General features: G+C 43.0%; 1 protein-coding gene across 6 annotated transcripts in view; it reads right to left on the bottom strand.

The window, feature by feature from the left end:
• Window positions 1-23,920, bottom strand: part of MYO1C (myosin IC) — a 58,480-nt gene that overhangs the window by 10,810 nt on the left and 23,750 nt on the right. For 2 of the 6 annotated variants that reach the window (XM_069791297.1, XM_069791294.1), the window contains 18 exons: window positions 14,001-14,060; window positions 12,679-12,834; window positions 11,943-12,058; window positions 8,354-8,552; window positions 7,345-7,425; window positions 6,384-6,563; window positions 6,082-6,180; window positions 5,731-5,844; window positions 5,119-5,190; window positions 4,700-4,819; window positions 4,386-4,468; window positions 3,586-3,691; window positions 3,139-3,219; window positions 2,666-2,757; window positions 1,428-1,522; window positions 1,164-1,210; window positions 803-883; window positions 508-613 (listed from right to left, as the gene is read on the bottom strand). In XM_069791297.1, the coding sequence (XP_069647398.1) occupies window positions 508-613; window positions 803-883; window positions 1,164-1,210; window positions 1,428-1,522; window positions 2,666-2,757; window positions 3,139-3,219; window positions 3,586-3,691; window positions 4,386-4,468; window positions 4,700-4,819; window positions 5,119-5,190; window positions 5,731-5,844; window positions 6,082-6,180; window positions 6,384-6,563; window positions 7,345-7,425; window positions 8,354-8,552; window positions 11,943-12,058; window positions 12,679-12,804 (1,798 nt within the window). In that variant the 5' untranslated portion in view covers window positions 12,805-12,834; window positions 14,001-14,060. Of the gene's footprint in view, window positions 1-507; window positions 614-802; window positions 884-1,163; window positions 1,211-1,427; window positions 1,523-2,665; window positions 2,758-3,138; window positions 3,220-3,585; window positions 3,692-4,385; window positions 4,469-4,699; window positions 4,820-5,118; window positions 5,191-5,730; window positions 5,845-6,081; window positions 6,181-6,383; window positions 6,564-7,344; window positions 7,426-8,353; window positions 8,553-11,942; window positions 12,059-12,678; window positions 12,835-14,000; window positions 14,061-22,023; window positions 22,318-23,920 lie in introns of those variants that run through there. The other 4 variants (XM_069791295.1, XM_069791296.1, XM_069791293.1 and 1 more) reach the window with 3 other exon arrangements.

Below are 23,920 nucleotides of genomic sequence, written 5' to 3'. Positions count from 1 at the left end.
AATAGAGAAACATCATTAATGTGTAGCTGTCCCTTCATCTGGAGAAGGAGAATGCTCAGTTCTTGGTTATATCCTACACAGTCATCTTCAACCTCTAACCCATCCTCATGGTGCAAGTCCCACACAACTTACTTCGTGTCTCCTGTCTTCCCCCCCTGCAGCCACCTTTTAATATACATTTATATTTACTTCCAAAAAGAAGTTCTCCTTTAGGATGTTCTATACATTCAGGAGGAAGAAATGAGTATAAAGGTCATTAAAAGGAAGTTACATAGGTTAGTAATTCTTCACTTTAAACATGACCCTACTCCACCCAAGACCAGTGCTCCCATTTTGACTGCTGGTACTGCTGCCACCTCCCTACAAGAAGCTCTGGCACAGACCCAAAATGAAAAAGTCTTGGAGGACTTCTTCATTTGAGCTCCTTTCTGTGCCTCACTGACTGAATGTAGTGGTCTATATATAGCTGTCATATAAAAAAAAGAGGAAGAGTCACCAGGGTCATACCAGCCTGTTTAGCATCGTTAGGTTTAATGCAACGAATGTAGGAGGGTTCTTTGGACATCAGAATTTCCATCAGTTTGGAGAGGCTGTTTTTAAACTGAGTTGCTGCCTAGGAGAAAAGAAAGAAAACTACGTATGAAGCGATGACTTAACATAGCTGGTACTTGTGACTGCAGAACAAACCTCAGTCTCCCAGCTTTAAATGTAAGAGGCTTGCATTCAGATTACCATGTTAGACATGACATGTCTTTTAAAAAGAGGAAGTAGTCACACTTCCATCCAGCTCTGGTGTTCTTACCGTTTCAGGTCTCTTTTTGTCTGTCAGCTCCGTCCTGTCAAAACACTGATTTATGATAGGATTCTCAGAGTTACACATGGTCTGCAGAGAGAGACATTTTCAGAGATAAAGTAGAGTATTCTTCAGAGAACTATTAAAGAAACATGGGACAAAACTGTTTGTTTGAGGTTTTTTGTTTTGTTTTGCTTTTTAATAATAAAATGAACTTTGGGCACCGCAATTTGTCTTTTCATAGTGCAGCCCCATGGACACACATTCTCCAAGTGGAATCTAGAAGAATCTTTTCCCTCAGATGCCACCCCATTCTAAACCCAACTTCTTGTTCTGCTGAGTATTGGAAACGTCCTCTATCCACACTCACCTCCTTCAGGTTCCGAAAGAGAAGGTCATTGTTTTTATCTAGAAAACCTGGAAGAAAAAGAAACCGCTCAGGCTGCCACCGCTGTTCCACAGGAACTTCACAACAAGGCAGGAGTTTGAGATGGGAAATTAATCTGGTTAATCAAACGATGTGTGGATGTATTCTATGCCCAGACTTTTCTTTATAGTGAAGCTGTTTTAATTCAAAGGGCAGAGGACGGGAGGAAGAGAAAAGAGAGACAGCAGAGAGGACGCACACACTTACCTGCAACACTGTAGGTGACCTCTCCAGCGTAGTGCAAAAGCCGAAACTCCTCCCGCCCCAGTGACTTGCGAGTCTTCTGGTCAGCGAGCTTGTGCCTGGTGAGAAAGTGAAGAAGCTTCATGAGAAACAAACATTTGTTTCACGGCGGGGATTCACTTCAAAAAGCCCTATGGCATCTGATCCCAGAGTGGGACTCTGTGAACAGAGAAGGCGGGGCGGGCAGGGAATAAATCTGACTTGCTGATTTTCAAGACCAAAAGTAAATAGAGAGGTATCAACCAGCAAATCATAAAAGTGCCACAAAATGTATTTATGTTTATTTCAAATGGATGAACTTTCAGCTTCCTGGCAAGGTTGCAGAGTGGTTCTGCGTGCACATGAAATTAGAGTAGAGGCAGCAGGCAAGAGGGCAGTGAAGATGCCGGCAGCATGCTGGCATACCCATGAGATGCCATACAGATCCTGATCTGAGCATAAGCAGAACACCCAGTAAGAATAAAAAGACATTTGGAGCTCCAAAACTGAAGTAAACAACCTGAAAGGTGAAACATGGGATTCACACCCATTGAACTGGAGTGGCAGCAATATGGATAGGTTACCAAAGTCAGAGAAGGATATCAATATCGTCTGGGAAGGAGATGGGCACAAAGGTGAGTTAGTGCAATACAAATCTCTCAATTTCAAAAGCACTAACACTTCTGCAATCATTCTAATGCATATACACCTCTGAACACTATCTTTACCAGTAAAATTCTGCTCCATGTTCTAGTTATGCCTAGGCCTGACTTGGGTCATCAATGGTGGGGAATGATCTGGCCTAATATTCCAAACCAGTGAGTTTGTCAGACCCGAAGTATTGGGCCAGATCTTGGAAAAGCCAAGAAGCTGCAAGCCTGTAAATTCCTTGGACATTATTAGCAGCAGGATGCCAGAAAGGGATCAGTGAAGGGGCAAGTCAGTAACAAAAGTTTTGTTGCTCCTGTTGTATTCTGAAGCATGGTCTTGAGAAAAGCAAGGCAGTTAGTGTTGATGACTTATTCTGTATTACCTTAACTCACAATCTAATCTTTTTGCAAAAGAAAACACGATCATCTTTTATGTGGGACTCAGTATACTTAGGATGCTACTGCTATACACACAATGAGTTATAATGTTATCTAGGAATAATTGAAGCTCTAGGCTCAATCACACACTTGGATCCTACCAGCGTAACTGCCCTCAGCTATGCGAACACTCACGTGAGAAAATGAGGGTGGTTCTTCACAGTTTCCTCCAGTTTCTCCAAGAATGTTGTATCTGTGGCATCCCCAGGTCTCAGACACTCTTCATCCTACAAACACACGCATTCTAGTATTGATTTCTTACTGCGCTTGTCAGCACACAGGCTAGCTCTAATTCTGTCTCACTGAAACACTGCCCCAATTTGACCCTTTGGCCTTTTAACAGGTAAGCCAGCTCTTAGTTCAACAAATGAAGAATTGTTGAGCCGAAAAGGAAAACACTTTCCTCCTTCCAGAGTGCCTGGATTGGAAGCTTCTTTCCCAAGAGCAGAGGGAGGTGATACAATATGACTTTTCGTGGTGTCACTGTTCAGTGTATCGTAGTTCTTCCCACCTGCCCAACTAATCTTAATATAAGCTTAGACCTTTTTCTTCCCCTTGTTTTCCACTACACTGCTCCAAATTTTTAATTTAAAAAGGTGTCAACTCACCAGAATAGAAATGATGCCTTTGAATTTCTCTTCCACCAAATCGCAAATTATTTTGTTATTGAAATACTGAACCGGTTCCCACTACAAAGACAAGAAATCACGCTTGGGTCAAAACAATTCTAGACTGGAAAAAAGCATGAAAATTTCAGAACATTTCAGACAGCATTGTACTTAAATAATCTTTCTGTCAAATTTGAAACAAAGCTTTTTCACTCATCAAATTTGTTTTCCTAAAGAGCATTTTTTTTTCTATCAAAGACTGGAATGGCATTACTCACTTCTAGCTGTATCAGAGTTACCAAAGTGTTTGGAAAAGAAAGGAAAAAGGAAAGTTCTTTGATTGATTTACTTTGCAGACCGTTATGAGCAGCTCCTTTTCTAATCTGTCCCCTGGCCTGCAGGAGGTGCTACAAAGGAGATAGTGGAAGTGATGATATTGGCTCTTACCGCTATGCCTTCTGACTCGTATTCCTCTTGCTCTGACTTTAATGTGAGCTCTATGAAGAGCTGCTGCAATTTTTCATTACAATAATTAATACAAAATTGCTCAAAGCTGCAAACAAAAATCAGAAAAATAATCACTAACACTGTACCATGAGTAAAAGAAGCTATAAGTAGTGGGCAGCAGCATGAATACCTCTGTGTAAATCAAGAGAAACAGATTTTGTGAAATATTTATTTACTGAATGTATAGATTTATTAAGTTTATTATTTAGTGGATCTCATGAAAGAGTTCCAGAAGGAAGGAAAAATGGACGTGAAGGGTGCAACACAGGGAAACACAAAAACCTTTAAGAAGAGCCCAATAATACTGCAAATTTGAGAGTCTCAGTTCATTGCTATCTGCCAGAGTCAGGTTCCAGATTCTGACACAGTCAGAGATTTATAGCTGTGTTTTCCCATTCGCACCACCATGGAAAGATGCCACAACAGCCACCACTGTGCCAGAGAGCTAGACAAAGGCATAGTTCAAGCTATCGCATGAGTATGCCCCCAAAAGACAACAGTCTCTTTAAAAATACCAGGAACATTAACAGCTGTAAATGCTAAAGATTAGCTGGATGTCCCAAGTGTTAGAAGCCCTGGGATTATCAGTTATTCAACTGATTTCCTGAAGTTGAAACGTCATCTCTCTCTCTTACTAAGAGATCAGAGATGGAATAATATCTTATTTCACAATGGCAAAAAACCACTATAATGAATGAGGTCATGCAGAGTTTACTCAAAAGACACTGATTGAAACAAACCTGTTGTGCTGGAAAACCTCAAAGCCATAGATATCAAGCAACCCTAGAACTGTTGTACTTCTCCAGCCCGGAAACTCTCCTTCCTGCAATAGGGCAAAAAATAAATGTCGATATGTACGCAAAGCTACAATCCATCACTAGATCTTACCCATTTAGTTACAGCATTTACTCTTTACCTTCTTCTTAATGGAAAACAAATTAATTTAGAAATCATTGGGCAGCATGGAGCTTACCATTTCTCTGCTTTGCAGCTAAAAGATTCAAAACTTCCTTTCACGCTTGGTTGGACATCACCAAACAAAAGGTTCATTTACCTTGTAAGCAAGAGACTTGTTAACCTTGTTCACCAGCCAGGAGAAAGTGCGTCCGTATATTGCCTTAGCAAGTGCGTCCCTTGCGTAGGCTGCCTGCTCCAGGTTCAGAGGACTGATTAGCTGCATGCAGAAGGAGACAACAGCCGTTCAACAGCCATTCCACTGAGGGATTAAGTTTCCCTAGTTCATTGTTAATAAACACCCACTCAACGGCATCCTGTCTGGGTTCAGCTCACATCACTGTCTCCCAGCGGTACAGGCTGCAAGTCACCATTAGGCTGTGGGACTCCTGCACTGACAACCTCTTTTGACAAGTGAGAAGTGAACTCTTTAGTCCTGGTAAAAGAGCTGACGGTGTATCACTAGCTTGATTTAATTCCATGTGCCTCCCCAGTGGGGATCCCGCTTCATGTTCTTACCTCTTCCCCTTTTGCTATGATCTTCTTATGGATCAATGCATCTCGAAGAACAGAGCCTTCAACTGCTAGAAGCTGCAAAGCAGTAGAATATTAAATTATGAAGCAGTACGTTCAATTTATCGGTAATAGTTTTAAGAGATCAGAAAGGCCAGTCCTCAAAAGCACAGTCCAGTGAAACAACCCTTTATTTTCCCATTTGTACTGCAAGACTTCTTGCAACGTCAATCCTTCCCTTTCCTCCCACACACCACCTCCTTTCTGGCAGTGATATGACCTAACAAATAAATTGGCTTGATTGTTCTGGCACAAAGAACTGACTCAGCAAAGCCACCAGGGTTCTTTCTTTAAAACTCTTCTCTGGAGTAGGTCTACTACCCCACTGCCTGAAGGTGAAAACCTCAAGTCTGTGGTGGATCAAGTGATAAATAGAGAAGTTGTCAGTTAAAGGGTTTTGATGTTAATATTTGCATTTTATTTAAGTCAAATAAAAAGTAAGTTTATTAAAACTTCTAAATCATATTCTAAAATGATACGATGGTACCACATTCAAAATAAGGAAAAACCTCTCTAATTCATAGTTAATGTAATACATCTCTAACTGGTGATACTCACCCTAGCCAGGTATTTAATCTGATTCTCTGTAGTGACTTGAGCATTTCCTTGCTCATCAGCAGCAAACTGCACGTTCCCCAGATGCAGAACACTAGCCACAATGCTCAGCAAATCCTAGGATGAAAGCAACAGGCAGAAACCAGGATGATGAAGTGAACACACAGTGAGAAAAGGCAGTAAGATTTTTGTGTTAATTAACATTTTATGAGAACATTTTGGGTTGGGTTTTTTTCAGGATTTTTGCAGAGAATACATTCACTCTGAAGGCTGCCTTTGGTCAGAAATAACGAATCAAAGCAGAAAAATTCCTTAAGAGTAGGAAAATCAGCTGTGCTGTTAAACATGTCTTACCTCCACCTCGTTGTCATTGAAGCCTATAATGGACAGGGCTCTTCGCACAATCTTCCAATCATTTTTATCATTTATGGAACTGACCCTTGCACAGTGACCCTAAAAAGACAGTTTGATATAAATAAGTAAATAATTGTCAAAGATATATTACTCATGCTCAATACACTTCTGCCATATGTTTCTTTTTATAGCAGTCATTTCACTGTTATTTTTGAAGTGAGGGAAGGAAACTACAAAGTCAACTGAGAATATATCGGTCCTATAATACAACGATATTGTAAGAATTACTAGTTAATGCACACCTTTACTAAATAGTGATACTGTTGTGGGCTCTTTTCAAGGCCCAGCCTTCGCAGTAAGTCCTCTTCCCCTCCTTCTAGCAGCTGGTAGAAAATGTGGAAGTTCCTCTCTCCATGATTCTGGTGCACAACTCGGGATTTCTCCAGGAGGTAGTTCAAGATGTGGCCCCCAACAGGAGCCCCCTAAATCAAACCAGATACATTGAAATAGTTCATCAACATAGAGGAAAATATTTCTGCTTCTTGGTGGTCTATTCAAAGACAAATAGGATACAAAATGATAGCCTAGGAGAACACAGAAAACAATCTGTCATTTTGTATCACATCTCTATTTCAGCTAAAACATAGTGGCAATGTGAGTTTTGACATGTATGCAAAATGAGCAATCCAGTGACAATAACATACCATTATACAGATCGTGGCTATAGCACATACTGAATGGGATCTTGACTTGTGTAAAATTCCTTCTAAGGAGGAATTCAACACAATGGAAAAGCAACAAAACTGTGAGTGTGGAGGGATTACATACCGAGACATTTAAATGACTGCAGTATGCCAAGCTACTTGGTTCTTGCACTATGTTAGTCTTCATAGTATGGGACAATTTGGATCAGAATCGAAACAAATGCTATGCAAAGTTACACAGGATAGAGATTTTCTTCAGATCGCAGCTGGCTTATGTGGATTTAGTTTGGGAGCATCCATTTGCATGGTGCACATACACCCTAGAAATAAGAGGATTTAATCTATCTCCTTATATAGAGAAATGAGGGAAGGAAGAAAGGAAAGTGTGTACTATAAAATCCTCTGGAACCAAAGTTTGCTACCACAGACTCTGCTTATGCCATTGGCAAGGGAATGCAAAACAATCACTCCATGCACGCATCCGTACAAGAAAGCACAGGCAACAGAGACTTGCTATGACCAGGAGCAGTTCTGAAGTATAAAACAGATTTTAAGTTACCCTGTAATCAAACTGCACATCCATGTATTTCCCAAATCGGCTGGAGTTGTCATTCCGAAGGGTTTTTGCATTTCCAAAGGCCTGAAATGAAAACGATTAGAGGAAAATAAATTAAGTATCAAATAAGATTATTTATAAACACTCTGGTGAAGCTGCCAATTGTTTCTTTACAGCCATTGAAGCCTAAGTTTTTCCTTTTTGCAAGGGAAACCAGGAAGGAAACAGATTGCTACCCAAATTCTAATGCTGATCTTTACACCCAGTGCAAGCACTGCAGATGGAGCATGCCTCTGAAAACATTTCCACCCCCCCACCAAGCGTATTTTAATGCCAGTTCACTGCTGACAACATATGTCACGTCTGACAGTCTTTTCAAAGCTTCCTCTTTCATCACAGCTATTTGCTTACAGTCACCCGCAGCTCCACTGACGGCAGGCACTATCCTAACAGGCCTAGGCCTGCCAGGCTTTCCTCCCTCACGGGGAGCACACCTCTCCCATGCACGCAGCACGCATTTGAGCACAGAGCAGAAATATGAAAGGGAACTACAAAGACAGCGCAGCACTGGACACTAGAGGACACCACGGCACTAGAAAACACACCCACAAATGCATTTAACAGAGGGCAACGCTGCCCACAGCAGACGCGTCCGCTTCTGGCTTTGCAAACTTATGCAGCGCACCACAACCCTTCCCACGCCAAATGCCTCTCTCTCCCTGCAGCCCGGCCACTCCAGAATTGCTCCTGGTGGACTGGAAAGGGCCAAGTGAGTTCAGCAGCAGACGGCCATTTCCTTGGCTTGGAAGCAGACTGGGATTCCCCTGTGTGCAGTGCAAACGATCTGCCCGTGTGCTGTGAACCGGTGTTCCCGGAATACACTATCCGCTCTGCACAGACAGCTCAGTCATGCCCAGTGGGGTCCAGCTGCCCCCACCCCCTCAGCTGGAAAATGTGAGCGCTGCCGGTATGACTCAATGTCAAGTTTCCACGCTGCGGGCTCTAGAGTTACCTCCAGGACGGGATTGGATTGTAACAGGCGGTCCTTCACGGTTTCAACCTGCTGACTGGCTGGACAGGTCACGGCGTAGTACTGCAGGATCTTCTTGGTGGCCTCCGTTTTGCCGGCCCCGCTCTCCCCAGAGATCAGAATACACTGATCCTTCCTCTCCGTGCGCAGGGAGCGGTACGAATTGTCTGCAATAGCGTAGCTAAGGGACAACGATAATCGGGCATTAGTTTGTTTCCACAAGTGAAGGGCAGAGACTCCTCAGCTAAGACTATCCCACGGTGTGAGCTCCTAGCAGAGACACTGCAGAAAGACGTATGTGCCCATGGGCTGGAGCATATTGCTTCCACACACTGGTGATGACACAGGAGACTGCTGACATTTCTATATACATCTTAACCACCGAGCCAAGTTTCTGCAGGGCGATAGCACGAATCTATCAAATTCCTTTAAAAATTGTTCTTTTGACTCTCTGTGATGAGAAGAGTTTCTGTAGAAGACGACTAAATGGTGCAGATAAACTTACTTTTATAAATATGCATGATCTCTCAACATTGGTACTGCAGGACAAAAAAGCTTTACATTCAAGAAACATCTTGTTTTCCATCAATCTTTATTCTATCTTGTCTTTTAAGTGATGACACACTCAGAAGGTCATAACTGGACTTTGCTCTCTGGGTGGCTCCTATAATGTGGCTCCAGAGTACCCAACCTCTCGCCGCTTCTCTTGGATTCTAGAAAGAATGGGATAAGCCAGCACAGCATCCTGCAGGTTACTTAAGCTACCATCCAACTTAGGCCAAACGCTACCCAAAATACCAGATGGTTCCTCCTGCCTGCGTACAGCCAGAGTTTACTGCTGCTGGCTCTGGAGCCCTGCTTCTGCCTTTGCTGCTTTTTCTTTCTCTTTTCCTCCCTGTGATAGACCAGACAGGATCTTATACCAAGAATCACACACACACTTTTACACCACCAGAGAGCAGGAGGACGAGCCTGACAATGGTGGCAACTATCCCAGATAGGTGCAATGGAAGAGGATAAAAGAAGAGGAGCGTTAGCCCTTCACGATGCTCTCATATAAGACCTCCATAACAATACTTTCAGCTGTCTTACATGTGGTAATCAAGCAGATATCCTGTCTTCATACACCTGACAACCTTTCAGTAGCTTTGCTTTTTTTTTTCCCCCCCAACTTTCATGCTGTGAAATTAATAAGAAATAATCACACCAAAATAACAGCCGTGGCCTTCTCAAGTCTATTAATACTTGGTGCTAAGGCAACACCAATGAGCTACCTAGCAACACAACTGCACACTTACCCCACTAAAGTCATCAAGTCCTTCTCTTCCCATCCAAATTCTGTCTCTGGAGTATTTTGAAAACAGCTGAATAAATGTAAATTTCATTTAAATTTTAAGAACTACCTCTAGACTGCGTGCCTTTATTGGGTGATTTTATAGCACTGTAAGTTCAAGCAGAAAGCTAGCAGTCATGCATACCACATACAGAATCACTTTACTTAAAGATGTTTATGGTCCCATTTGTAGTCACCATCTCTGAGCCCCCAGCAGGCTATAAATAGGACAGGATGCGAGAGATCACACTGGGAAGTATGCTGTGTTTCAAGCCCATAGGGATAACTTTTCTCCTTTGAATGACTACATGTGACGCGCTTCCCAGAGAACCCACCGCTCAGGCCTAGCCTTAAACTATTTTGACACTGGAATAGCCATCTTGAAGTATTTTGGCTTTCTAGAATCAGTTTAGAATAAGAGAAAGAGGAAAAAAGACACCTGAAACACTGTAAAAGGAGAAGCACAGAGTACTACACTACAGAGGGTTTCAGTGCTCCTCAGAGTATTTTTAAATGCATAAATAATCAAATAATGTAATGTAAATAATCAAATAATGTAATGTTTTTTAATGGAACAATAAAAACAGTTAACAAAAAAATACTGTTTTCCCAGTTGAAGCATCACTGGTATTCGGTACCACAGTTCTCAAGGGTTTCCTTACGAGCTGCACATTTTGCATTTCCTATGGGACTCGTTAAAACAAGAAAAGAGAACAGCCTAAGAAATAATCAGCTGCTTTGTGATTTAAGTCACTTTGTGTAGCATATACAGGAATTAAAGCATATCTGCTCAGCGCTTCATGTTATGTGTGAGCATTGCCATCATGCTCAGTCCCGTACCTACTGCACACAAATAAAAAGGTAGCCACAAAGTCCCAACGATTTTCCAGAGAGTCACAAAATTCTCACCTAAGGACAAAGAAGCCCTTAAGAGTGCCCTGATCGCAGGCAAAAGTGGCTGCATCGAGGCCAGGTCTCCGCCTGGAAGGCAGGGCTGAAGGTAACCCATGCGGCAACAACAATGTGCAAGTAAGGGTTGACAGCGGAGTTAGGGCTGGGGGTGAGGCTGGACAGCCTGCGGCCGGAGCTGCGACCCCTGCACCCTCTCAGCTGCCTCGCCACAAACTGCCCGATGCCGATTTAAGCCCCTGCCGGTTACTTCCTTGGGGCAGATCTCTTAGTTGGGGCACACAGACACCACGTACTGACACATCTAGATCAAGGGGCGAACTCAGCAGGTTTGAATGCAGGTTTTTTAGGTTTAGTTGTTCCCCATATAGGTCCACATAAAAAGCCTGAAACACTATAAAAATCACATTTTTATCGTAACAAGTACAACTTCAAGTGTTCAGACTTTCCCAAGTAATGGTGTTTCTCTCCCTCTCTGTGCTTGCAGCGCATTCTGGTTTGCTTACTCTCCTGGGCTATGTGCCAGTAATAAGAAACAATCCAAGCAGTTCGCTCAATAATATCATTTACTCTTCCAAGACCTCTTTAAAAAAAAAAAAAGCCAAAAACACACACACCACAAAAAAAACCTCCAAGAGGTGCTCAGAATTTGGCCCTTGGTCCTGAAAGAAAACATTTTGGAGCCAAATGTCTTGTGCTCTCAGTCATCTCTCTCTTTCTGTCTGATAAAAAAATTCAAATGCTTTCAAAAATAACTTTAAACCTCAAACTTTTTTTTTAAATGGGAAATTGGGAATGCTCACCAGGCCAGACCATGTAAATAAATACATTCCTTGTTCCAACAGGCTGATGGTATCTTAGCAACAAGGGAAATACCAGATAAATATTGGTCAGGCAGTAACAGCAGAGGTAGGAAAGAAACCACCACACATATAGACGCACTCTTTCCCCTAGCTAGCCTTATGCTGAATGAGCGATGTAGCAGCAGGGGAAACTCACAGCCCGGACACGCAGACCCCAAGTAACCCTGGAACAATGAACTCCTGTCCTGCCAGGGCTGGGTAAGCAGCTCTGTTCCTCCAGCCAGGAAGGAACCAACTCCCTTTCCAAATACTGCTCTTGCAAAGGCAACTCATCCTCTTTGGAGAGAGGAACAGGAATAGAAAGAGCCATACACCACACCCTCCGAAGGATCCTTTATATCCCTATGATTTTTAGCGCTGCATCTGGGACGAGGAAAAGTCCTATTTGCGTGTTTTCACATGTTATTATTGCACACGCCTGTGTGGGAACGGCACAAACTGCACTGTTTACCCACAGGCCACTCACAGGTGAGGAGAAACTTCATAGAAGCTGACACCACGGTATCGCTCCATGTTCTGTTTACTGTAGATTTCCAGTTCCTTGTATGGATTAACAGACACCAGAACTGAGCCAATGTATGTCTGAAAAAGAGAACACAAAGCAGAGAGGTTACAGAAGGTCTGGCAGCAGATTCTCTGAGAGCCCAGGCTGCTCTGAAGGCCGTATGTTGTTGACAAGGGCTGCCTGCGGCGCTGCACTGGGGATGCTGCTGAGGGCGTCCAAAGAGGCCAAGGGTGCTGAAGAAGCAACCTCTTAGTGCAGTGAGAATGACACTGGGGGAGTTACACTAGAGATGTTATCCTTGCTGGATAAACAGCACCTGCAAACAGTTTTCATGCTTCTAACAAGCAAGAATACTGGATTATTTCTGACATAGGTATTTCTGTATATATACCAATTAGGATCAAATTCAAGCCTGGGGTTGCTGAAAGCCCACCACAGAGTGAAATCATGAGATGGAAGAATGTAGTGTGAGTTGGATTTTCAGTGCTGACAAGACCTGTAAATGCCAGCAGACCTCAATTGGAGCACTGCAATGAGTCCCTACATCTGTTAACATGACAGTATCCCAGACTAGTTCTGACACAAGCAACCATGGCCTATTAAAGTTGATACCACCATCTCCAAATCCAATTGCAGAGCAAAGCTATGGTATGCCTTCTGCAGCAAACACCCAAATTCAGGTCACCGATGAACTCACATAGATCAGATTCTCCTTGAAGCGCTTACGCAGATTTTCAATAAACGCTGCTTCGCTGGTGAAGTTCTCAAGCAGGACAAAATCCTGCACCCCCACACGGTCGCGGGCTGTCAGAGCGCTCTCCATGGTCAGCCGAATACCGTTAGTCCCCGCTCCCTGCAACCAAAAGCAGAGGAAGGTTGGGATATCTGTCTGTGGTTTTGTATGCAGCTCACTGAGTCCACAAGAACCGTTAACCACAATTCCCCATGGACAACCTACAAACAGGAGAGGATGTTAGAATAACCCCACTATTGTTGAAAACGCTAGTCCATGTATACTAACCCTTTATCAACTGGCTTATACTAATTGCTTTGATGGAAGACAAGCCAGCATTAGGAAAAAGTTAGTGCTAAATTTCCAATAACTTTAAATCAATCAATCAAACAAGCATTTCATAAAGAGAATAAAACTTGGATTTCCTTTCCCAGGCATCATTTAGCAGGAGTGAGGCTGAAATGTGTTCTCTCTACTTTCCTCTCTCATCATGGGAAGACATTGAGGTAAGGAATCTTTTATGACTAATGATGATTCATCTCATGAGCAAAGAGCTTCACATTGCTGACCAATTTAAAAGCCTTAGCAAGATACTCAACAGGGAAATTCTGGGAAGATTCAGAACTAATGAGAAATGGGCATTTCTGCATCCCATGCCACTGAATTTAGACTGTGACACTAACATCCCATGCATCAAGCAACTTCTATTCCCTGACCCTCTTTTAAAGGTTACATTTTCAATGTGATGTGGTTCAGACACAACCATCTTCGGAAAACACAGGTCTGCTGACTTCTTCATTCGACCTCACGTACTAAAACAGGGAGAGGAAATGTGCACCAAGTGACTCAGTCGCTACTTGCAGGGAAAATTTCTACACAACAGACAGGCGATATACAAGGCATAGAAGACGAGAGACACTACAGAAATCAGAGAGTGGAGATACAATGTATTAAACCATCTGCCTCACATCTGTCTGCATTTCTTTATCATATTCTTAAATCCTTCTTACTTTGCAAAATCCTTACAGCAAGCACCCTTCTCCTAAATCTTCTCCCTAAAGCACTAATGCACTTCAGAGAATCTGTTTTTATATTTTGGGATGTTGCCATCACTGGCACAAACACCACTGGTGCTTGTTCATAAACAGGCTCACGCAGTAATAGCAATAACCAGCCACCCTCTCCTGTAGCACTGTTACAAACCGGGAATGCCGGATCCCTGCTGCAATACTATTGTCCAGCCCCAAAACCCTGCACAATGATGTAGATGATTTTTGCTGACTCACGTTGTCAGGTAGTTCCTTTCTGCTCCTTCTCAAGATATAATAGTGGTCAGAGCACAGGGACTGATGGCGTGCAGGGAAAAAAAAATAAAAACAACCTTGGTCAGAAGAAAATTTACCTAAGTTTTGTTAAGTAGTAATAAAGGCAAGACCCATTTAAGTATAAATTCGGGCCCAAATGGGTGCAAATCCCCTCAGTCTGCAGTTGTTTAGAGTTACCAATCATTTACAAATGCAGTTTTGCCTATTTCTGCAAGTTATAATTGACTTCCTTCCCAAAAGCCCAGTGCCTGGGCATAAGTGATTGCATTAAACTAGCAGCTTTCAGAAAGAAAAATTAGTTTCTCCTGGAAATCTCAAATCCAGACCCACTCTAATGGCTCAAACACCACAAAGAAACATCATTTTAATTTCCCTTTTTATTTTTTCCAATTAGTCTCATGGTCTGGAAGGCCTGATTTCTCAGCTTTGAAAGATCCCGTTTTGGAGGAATTCTGCAGGTACCGTCATTAAGTAATCTTTTTAAAATGCCCAAAACTTTCTAAGCCAATTCCTCCACACCTTCAGCAAAGTGCTTTGTTGTCATCTTCTACCCTCCTTGCCAAGGTGAAGAGGAAAGGTATAAGCCCTAGAGAAGGAAGGTGGTGAGATAAAGGACAACACTGGCAAAAGAAATAGAGATAAATCACATAAAAATAAACTCTGCCTAGAAATTAGAATCCTTCTACCAGAGCAGTGCAATCCTGGAGCAGGCTTTGGACAAAGTAATGGGAACAAAGACAAAACCAAAAGAAAATAACTAGTTTTCAAGTGGGTAAGTTTATGAATACAGTTTTAAAACACAGCTGCCTCAAAAATGACTGAAGAGAACTTACACCCTTGCACAGTTAATCCAAGTTTATATAATCCTAAAGACTTTCACAGAAAACGTCACTTAGCAGTTTCAGCAGCTCTTTCATCAGCCACTCCCTCCAGCTCAGGACAAACTGATCCCAGCTGTACACATCCAGCCTAAGGAAGAAGCAATCTATCCTACTCATAACACAGAAAACTGCACTTCGGCCGCCTCCTCTGGGACAGGCATTTAAGGCTAAGTAGCTTTCAGTTTCCTCCACGCTTTTTTCTCCTCATTCAATTCCAACCTCTCTCCGTGAGAACAAAATAAGTACCTGAAATTTTCAGTCAGTTTACAAAAAAAACCTAAATGCATCTTTTCAGCAATAATGAAATGTGACCAGGTTACCTAGTCGACGTGATGCAGTCAGATTCTCCAGAATATAAACTTTAATCACAGTGTTGTACCCTCCCAAGCCTCAGTTCAATGCAAATGTAAACATCAGTCATAAACCACAGCTGAGCAATATGTGCTTCTCTGTGCCAGCATTTGCTCATTTGCTTTATTGCTTATGTCCAAATCTACCACCAACTTAAAATGTCAACATTAACTATTTGACTGCCAATAATGTCAACAGATGCAATGTAAAAGGAGGTGAATGTAAATTCTTTTTGCAAAATGCAAACAGAGCGGTAATGCAGAAGAAAGTGGGGAAAGAAGACGCTATTTAGAAAAAAAATATCACAATGATGATGATATGTTCCTACTGAATGATGAGTGTTACAGTAAGGCACTGAATAAATTAAAATAACTAAAATGTTGGTTATTTTGTGTTAGCAGGCAGACATCAAATCTGGTGGCTGTAAATTAATGCTAGAAAACCCACTTGGGGGGGGGGTAAATATGTTACAGTGAAGCTAATTAACCATTAAAGCAGTTTGCCTACGGACAGGACTGGCTCCCTTAGCATCTTTGCAGAGGATAGATTTATCCCTGCTAAAATGCCTCCGGCTGACATAGAGTTCATTTACAACATCCTCTGCTCTGTGCTATGCAAGAGATCAGCTCCGACAACTCTGAAAGCCCTGTGGCAGGGAGTATGTATTCCAGATAATTAGAAGTATATAGGCTGTGAGGGTCTGTTTAGACCCCTTCCTTGTGAAAATCAGTTTTTCTTGAAGCTGCTAAGAGAGCACAGTGGCAGACGAGCTGTTCCGACAGTGAGAACACAGACAAAAGCACCGTCCCACCTGCCCTCTGTGCAGCTGCACCCTTTGGCTTGCACTGGCTCTAGTACTTGTGCAATGAACTAGACTGGAAATCTGACACGGATTAAAACTAACTCCGATTTTTTTTTTATTATTTTAATCCAGATCTTTCTCCCACACATCATCACTCACAATGGGTAACAGATACAGCGGCACAAGATTGGGAACCACAACGGAGACGGGGAGGAGCAAGCATTTCAGCAGCAGGGCCAGTTCCTGCCATTTTTAAGTGCTTGTGAAACTATCACCTAAAAGGCACGTCTAAGGTTCAACACCACCAAACGCGAACACATCTCCTCCTTTGGACTTTGTCTCCCTGGCATGTGCTCACACAAGCAATTACCTGTCTCTAGGCTAAACCAACGCAACTCACTAAGCCAGCAAAACAATGACCAGGAAAAAAGAAGCTGGTAGTTTTCTGTCAACACAGTGAGCTGAATCACCTTACCATGGGATCAAGGGGAGTGTCAGACCCAGGGCAAGGAGGAAAGGGAGCACAGTGCCCTTCTGACAGCAACAGGCAGTTAGGTTAGCTCCACCATGTGCAACTTCACCCTGCCTATAGGAATCAAAAGGAGGACCAGGCTAAGGATCGCAACCTTTGTAGGACACACCGTGCCAATGCCACTACACCCAGCACAGGCTGCGAACAGGGAATTACAAAAATCTGAGCAAACTCCATCTGATCTTGGTGGTGTGGGTTTAGGAGTGTCCGTGCCCTCTCTCAAACTTGCCTTTCATCCCATACTAAAATCACTGTCCTAATGGTCACTCCTGCTTAACAGAGTACAAGCTGACTTTTGCCACTCCGTTTCTCAAACCCACCCGGCGGTAAAGTTCCAAGGGACTCATTCCCACACTATTTTAACCCACTCTTTGCTTTTAATCTCTTCTCCAGAGCCGTCAGCACAACAGTGGCTCACTGCCAGGAAAGGAAAGGCTGTCACTCCTGAATGGTGGGGACCAAGCCAGTGCAATTACCAAAGCGGTACTACTTCCACATGCCTTTTTCTTCCGTGTGATTAAATTTTGGGAAAGACTTTCAGCTGGTGTAAATTGGTGCTGCTGAACGCAGCCTGCAGAGCCAGGTTTATGTTGGCTGAGGTTCCAGCCTTTCTTTGTGTTCATACAACAGAGTCAACAAGACCAGAAAATACCCTTCACAAACAGCTCCTGGGAGTACAAAAGCATTCAAGACTATACCAAAGAGTTTCCTAAACTGAACTAGTAAGCCTCTGACCTATTATTGTGAAGGTGTAAACAAATATTTTTCTTTTAAATGATACTAAGTGCCAAAGTATGATAAAGACTTTCTTCTGCTTTAGACTTGGAGATCTAATACACCTCAGAAATGAAAACCAAGACGTTTTGCTCTGCACGACAAAAACCAAAGTACTTGAGTCAGTCAGTCTGAGCACATCGGGGAAATTTTCTTTTGTAATGCAAGATGGAGGGCAACTCTGCCGCAATCACAGGAGTTCAGGGCTGATGTGAACTGAGCAAGAAACTCCCGCCACTGCTTTGCCCATCAGCTGGTCTGTGGCTATGCAATACCCAGTAGCCCAACATGCGTGTAAGGAAGGAGACCTTTACACCAAAATTTCCCAGCCTTGATTTTCCCAGAGGGATACCTGAGCAGTCAGTGTCAGCACAGCAATTCCAGACACACAAGCGCTGCTGCCTGCTGAGAGAACAGGCAGCACCTGGCAGCGCAGGCAACTCTCACTCCTTCCTGGAGCATCCGTGAGTGATACATGTGAAAACACCTGGAGCTCTCAAAGTGAATGGTATCACATGGAGCAGGGAACCTTTATAACCATCTGATGTAGAAGAAACGTCACACCATGTAAACAAGGTTTCTGCTTCTACATCCAAAATGTATGTTTTAATATTTTCCTCTGACAGTGCATTTTTACAAATTAGCTAGTATCCATTCAGTAGACCAGGAGACTTGCGCTAAAACGACCACAGGAAGCGGGTGCTGTATAGAAAGAGGCAGGCATCTTTATCTCAATATCAAGCAATAGATGATTGATCTGTGGGTTCCAGAAATAGTTACAAAGCCGGGAACGGAAGAACAGGCAAGAACCAAATGTAAGTGGGAAGGGAAATTCAGATTAGATTCTGGAAGACAATAAGAAGTCTAAACCAAGAACGAACTTCTTGTGGGGAGGTGGCAGTTAAAACACATTTGTCTCCTGGATAGTATGACATTCTTCACTGCCATGCCAAAGCTGCAGGAAGGAAAAAAAAATTCCTCTGATTTCTACTCCACTCTACAGCCTGGGAAAGGGTTTGGACACAGCATGGGCTAGACAGCAGAGCAGACAAAAATCAACTATTTTATCCAGGGCCTCAGTTCCTGAGGTGCAGAATGGGATAGCTCCTCTTTCCTTTTACACAGAGAAAGCAATAATGAAAACAACTGTGGTGGACCTGGACCAAGGGATCTTAGTCAAGCACTTGCCACCTGCCAGCGAATCCCTGACACGTTGAAGTGCAACCACTTAGGATCCTCCTCCCTTTCGCCACACTGAAAAGTTAGCTGCACATTTTGGACACAGAAAACTCCTGTCAGTCAACAGCTGGGCTGGAAAGAGGGTTCCCCAAGAGGCAGTTCCATATCTCACGTAAAAATCCTCTGCAGCCAACCACATGGATTTATCTGCACTTTCTGAAGCCATCTGAGCTCAGACAATCATTTATATGACCCAAACCTCATGTATTGGACTTGTTTAATGAAAAAATGTAACAACTAAATGAAACATTGTATTTTGCTTTTAATTACATAAGCCCAATGAAGAGTGCAGGATTTCCCACAAGGTCATAAGCTGTTCTGAGCAGACAACTTGAGAAAAATCAGAACTGTCAAATTAAATGGGATCAAAACCAGGTAACAACTCTGATGACACAGACTAGTAGAGTTAAAGGCAACAACTTCAACTTGCAAAAAAAGTTACTGTGTCAGCAGCTGCCACTCAAGGACCATTTATAGCAGAATCGGTTTTTATTCTTGCTTCTTTTAGAGTAATACATTGCCAACAAAAGAATGTCTAGAGTTGGGGAGCAGTTGCCCATGCTCAGAATCTGGTTCTCCCTCTCTGATACCTCCCTCCTGATCCTAAAACACATGTTAAATGGATTTATCTGTAGAACACACTATTAAAAAAAATACATTAAGGAGAAAGAATTGCCACTTCCTTGACTAATTTCTGTAAACAATTTATTAAGTCTACCATGATTTAAGTAGAGACAAACTGGAATACATTAAAACATAAAATAATCAGAAATATAGGGTAAGCAAGCTTATTCTGCTCTCGCAAAGATTTGCTATGTCCCCACTAGCAAATTGCCTACAAGTTGAAGTTCTGTCACCCTCACTTTCCAAGCTACAAATCCATTTAACCTCCCACCCTAAAATACAAAGCAGCATGGGAAATGTGAGCAATGTATCACACCGTGTGCATTATTTTAAGTATCCATTAATGCACGTAGGTTGTGGGGAGTTAGAACTGTGAAAGCAGAATTTTAATCTTTTGAAAAACAGTAATGCAGGGTGTGGATGTTGCTGCAACTAATGATGACTCTTTAATATATTATCAATGACATTTGACACTTGCAACATTTAGAACAGTAAGAATCCATTCTAAGGAGCTCAAATCTAAATTAGAAATACAAATTATGATGGCCCAGAAACCAAAGAAAGCCATGGATTTGCACGGCAAGCAGGTGATATAATTTGTTCAATGTTTATAACATAATTATATTTTCTAGAGTTTACTTTTTTGGGGGGTGGAAGGGTGGTAAGTTAGGAAAAAAAGAGAAGCAATTAGTAGTGAAAAGAAAAATAGTTATAAGAACTGATTTAAGGAGAAGAAAAATGTTTAGCCCTAAGAGGGGATGCTGATATTTCCATCAACAAGCTAAATATAAAACAGCAGTAAGAAAAATGAACTAGGCAAACCAGAAAGATCACCAAGGCTGGAAAAGTAAATACACTGAATTTCTATATTTAGGGAGCTGACATTTTTGCTCCTGAGCAGATGACACAAGCTGTTGCTAGTTAAAAGATGTTGCTGATCACAGTATACATAGCAGTACTACTACCTGTGACCTCAGGTCACAGGCTTGTGCATCCCACAGTAGCTTCAGAAGCCAAACAGATGGCATAAAAAGCAAAAACTCAGTTCACTGCCCTTCCAAATAAGTTTTGCCATTGACTTCCAGATCAGATGGAGCAGGTGAGAGGGGAGCAGAAACTCAAACACTGGCCTACAGATAAGAATCACGGCACGCACTTGCTCCTCCTGCCTCCCTGCTTGCAGCAACGGGGTGCTGACCCTGCGCCCTTATTCACTGCTCTTTGATAACTGCTGTTGTATTCCCCCCTAAATGCACACATCCTTCTGCCCCTCTCACTACCAATACTGCAGGTCTCACGCTCTTACTCTTGCAGGACTCTGCCCTTCCCCACACCAGATGGTCCCACCTTCTCCACTGGATTCCACACACCCCACACAACCATTTCAGACCATTATGTCTTTCAAAGACAGTAAAACTTTCCAAACAGAACAAGCACTGCAGTGCATTCCCAGGGCACGTGAAGGGCACTTCACACCCACGTGTTCTCTTGGGGAATATCAAGCACCACCCTAGACAACATCACTGCTTATCACACTCTCGTGTATCACATCTAAAAACCTTTCTCTATATCCACTGCTGTCCAGAGGTTTGCTGGCCCCACCGTCCTCCACGCCAACAGAAATCCAAGCACAAGCCTTTCGAGCACTATCATCTCCACCTTCAAATCTGCTGCTGCAGGGAGGGACTAGGCAGGTCCTCCAGAAGCCCTGTGCTTCCCTTCATCACTAAGACCCTTTCTCAGACAGTGGTCAACACTAGACTATTTGGGAAAACATGCAAGGATCTCTAGATTGAGCAGGTATAGGATACCCCAAGCCCCATGCTAACTCTTCTTCAACAGTCAGAGAATTGCTTCAATCTACATACATGATGTTTTCAATCCTTCTCTTCTGAAATTTGATAAGTTTACCAATTAAAGCCTTGAACATTCTTATCCAGTCAAAAGCCCACATACACTTTTTTATAATGTTCCCTCATTCCTGACGTCCAGATCTTCCAGTGTCAATGTATTCCACGGCCCAATTATACACCGTATTAAAATAATCATTGCAGCTCTTTGGCAACTTTTAAGTTAACTGAATGCCCCTCTTCCTATGTTACAACACAGAAAAAGGGAGCTCACGATCTGCCTTCTCTATGGCACTATTGTATATGTTATTTTTAATCCTCCTCTCTTACTCATCTCTTTTTCCAGGTAACAACCCTAGTCTTCTCAATCTTTTGCCACATACTCATTTTTCTAAGCTCCTGGTGGTTGTCCTGCAACACCATACAGAGACCCAGGCTTTCTGGTTGTCGCTAAAACATGGACAAAGTTTTGCTAACGTAAATACACCCCGGAGGAACCGAGTAGCAATGAGTCCTTAAGCAGGTATTTCCTGCCATTCCTTAGTGTGGTAGTCACAGAAAAAGAAGCCCATGTCCCTGGGAAGGAGACAAGTAGATCCCAGTACCAGTAGGGTACATTCGCATCCTCATGCCCCTTCCACCCAAGCAAAAGCTCCACCCTTTCTTCTCCCCTAACGCAGAGCATGGTTTTCCCCCTCTCTTCCCACTTTCTCAACTCTCACCTTGGCTTCCTCCTCAAAACATATATCTCCTGGGTTTTTTATCCTATTTAAACCCTTTTCACATAACTTTCCAATGAAGGGGTCTTTCGCAAAGCAGGCTGAAGCATTTCACTTTCCTGCTGAAACCTTGAAAATTTATCTCCCTTCTTCTCAGACTAGATACACATCTGAAAGCTGCAAAAACACCAAAACAGTTGAATAAATCTTACCGCGCCTCTGAACTTCATTTCTGCCTCCTGCCCGCTCCCGCAGCACTTGCAGAGACTTAGTTTACGCTGCTGCAAAAAGCAGGAATCTGAGGACAAGTTCTCTCTTCTGTCAGTTGCCTTTTTTTTTTTTCCACGACATTTTCGGTGCAGTCAGAACTCTCTCCCTCCCACCAGCTCCTACTGGAGCATCCTGGAGAGGGCGTTTTCCAAGAAGAAGGAGAGGAACTCTCCTCCCCTCCCAAAGAGGAGAGACCGACGTGCACAGATCATGAGAGGCAGTCCAAGAGAAAACAAGTCAGCCGTCCTCTGCCTGCAGCCTGGTGCGGAGTCCCTGCTGCCCAATGACAGGGAAAAACGGAAAGAAAAGTAATCACAGGCACTGGAAAACCTGGTGCAGAGCCCAACACGCAAAACCACAGCAAACAGGACAGGAAGCGATATGCTCCATTACAGCAAGTTTTTGCACTGAAACAGCAGCAGCATCAAGAGGGCTCCCCAAACCCACTCCCAACTCACCCCACCACAGCAAAATCTCCTGGGCTTACAATTACACTTGTAATCACTCTCTCGGCAAATCAAAGGACCACAGAGAGTCCAAGGGTAAGACTTAGTTTGCCTTGACAGTCCCTGCAAGGACTTAGTGTACTGGCTCAGCAGTATTTTATTCCAGAAACAGTTTGAGACAGCCACCCTCAAAACACCCACTCTATACGGAGGTCCCCGAGGTCCTTATCACAAAATAACCTGCACTACTAAGACCCTTCCTAGTAGGACACAGTCAAGCCACTGCTGCCCTTGGTCTCTAGCCCTTGCAAACAGAAGTAGCATGTTTAGCTGTCTCTGAGGCCATCGGGGTTTGGTCTCACACAAAAAAATTAATGGCCATAGCTACACCAAGAGCGTGAAAAACCATCATCACCCAAAGATAAGGGCATTCTGACCAAAATCAAAATGTATATGCAGCCTTTGCTAGCATTAGGTGGAAAGTGAAAGGATGAGAGGCAATGGACACAAGCTGGAAGAAGGGAAATTCCAATGAGAGATTAGGAAATATTTTTTCACAATGAGTGCTGTGAAATACTGGAGCAGGGGCCCCAAGAAGTTGTGAAACTCCATCCTTGGAGTTATTCAAGACTCAACCAGACAACGCCTGAGCAACCTGATCTAAATTGGCCCTGCTTGGAAGTGGGGTTGGACCAGAGATCTCCACAGGTTCCTTCCAACCTAAAATTATTCTATGATTCCATTAATTATTTTGCTCCTCAATGGTCTAAGCTATATGTCCATCCTAAAATGAATAACAGATATAGCAAATAAAGCTACAGATCTGTTACAGACAGCACATTGCCCCAGAACAGGGCCCAGCCAAATACCTTCAGGTATTTCAGGTCGCAAGTAGTTCACGTTATGAGCATACAAAGCTGCTGTCTGGCAGCTGCACAGGAGGCCAGGCAGACCCCTGAAGGAGATGAGTTCTGCCCTGAGCCAGAGGACCTGCCATTTCCAAGCATCAGTGACTAAAAAATTAGTCAGCCATTTGATCTGACTCGTAGCAGCTAACGAACACGATGGGTTTCTGTCTGCAAGTCTCCCAACACAGATAATCACAATCTGCACAAAGCGTATTGCCACCCATTTCTCCTTTATACCACCCTCCTAACGGACTCCTCTCCGAGTGATCTGTAATACGGGACTCGACAATTAGCCAAGAGCATAGCAAATGACTACAAACTAGATGCAGGTTTATTCACAGCATACAAGGCCCTGCCTACGCACACAAGACAAAACTGGCACCTGCAGTTAGGTGGCCTCAAACTTAGTCTAACACTACAAACTCATCAGCTGAATTTTCAGAGCTCATTTGCTCTAAATGCATGCAGACACATCTGCACTGAGC

The sequence above is a fragment of the Haliaeetus albicilla genome, chromosome 9, assembly GCF_947461875.1.
Source record: "Haliaeetus albicilla chromosome 9, bHalAlb1.1, whole genome shotgun sequence".
NCBI lineage: Eukaryota > Metazoa > Chordata > Aves > Accipitriformes > Accipitridae > Haliaeetus > Haliaeetus albicilla.
Note: the sequence above shows the minus strand (reverse complement) of the source record. Positions and strands in the feature narration are given on the sequence as shown.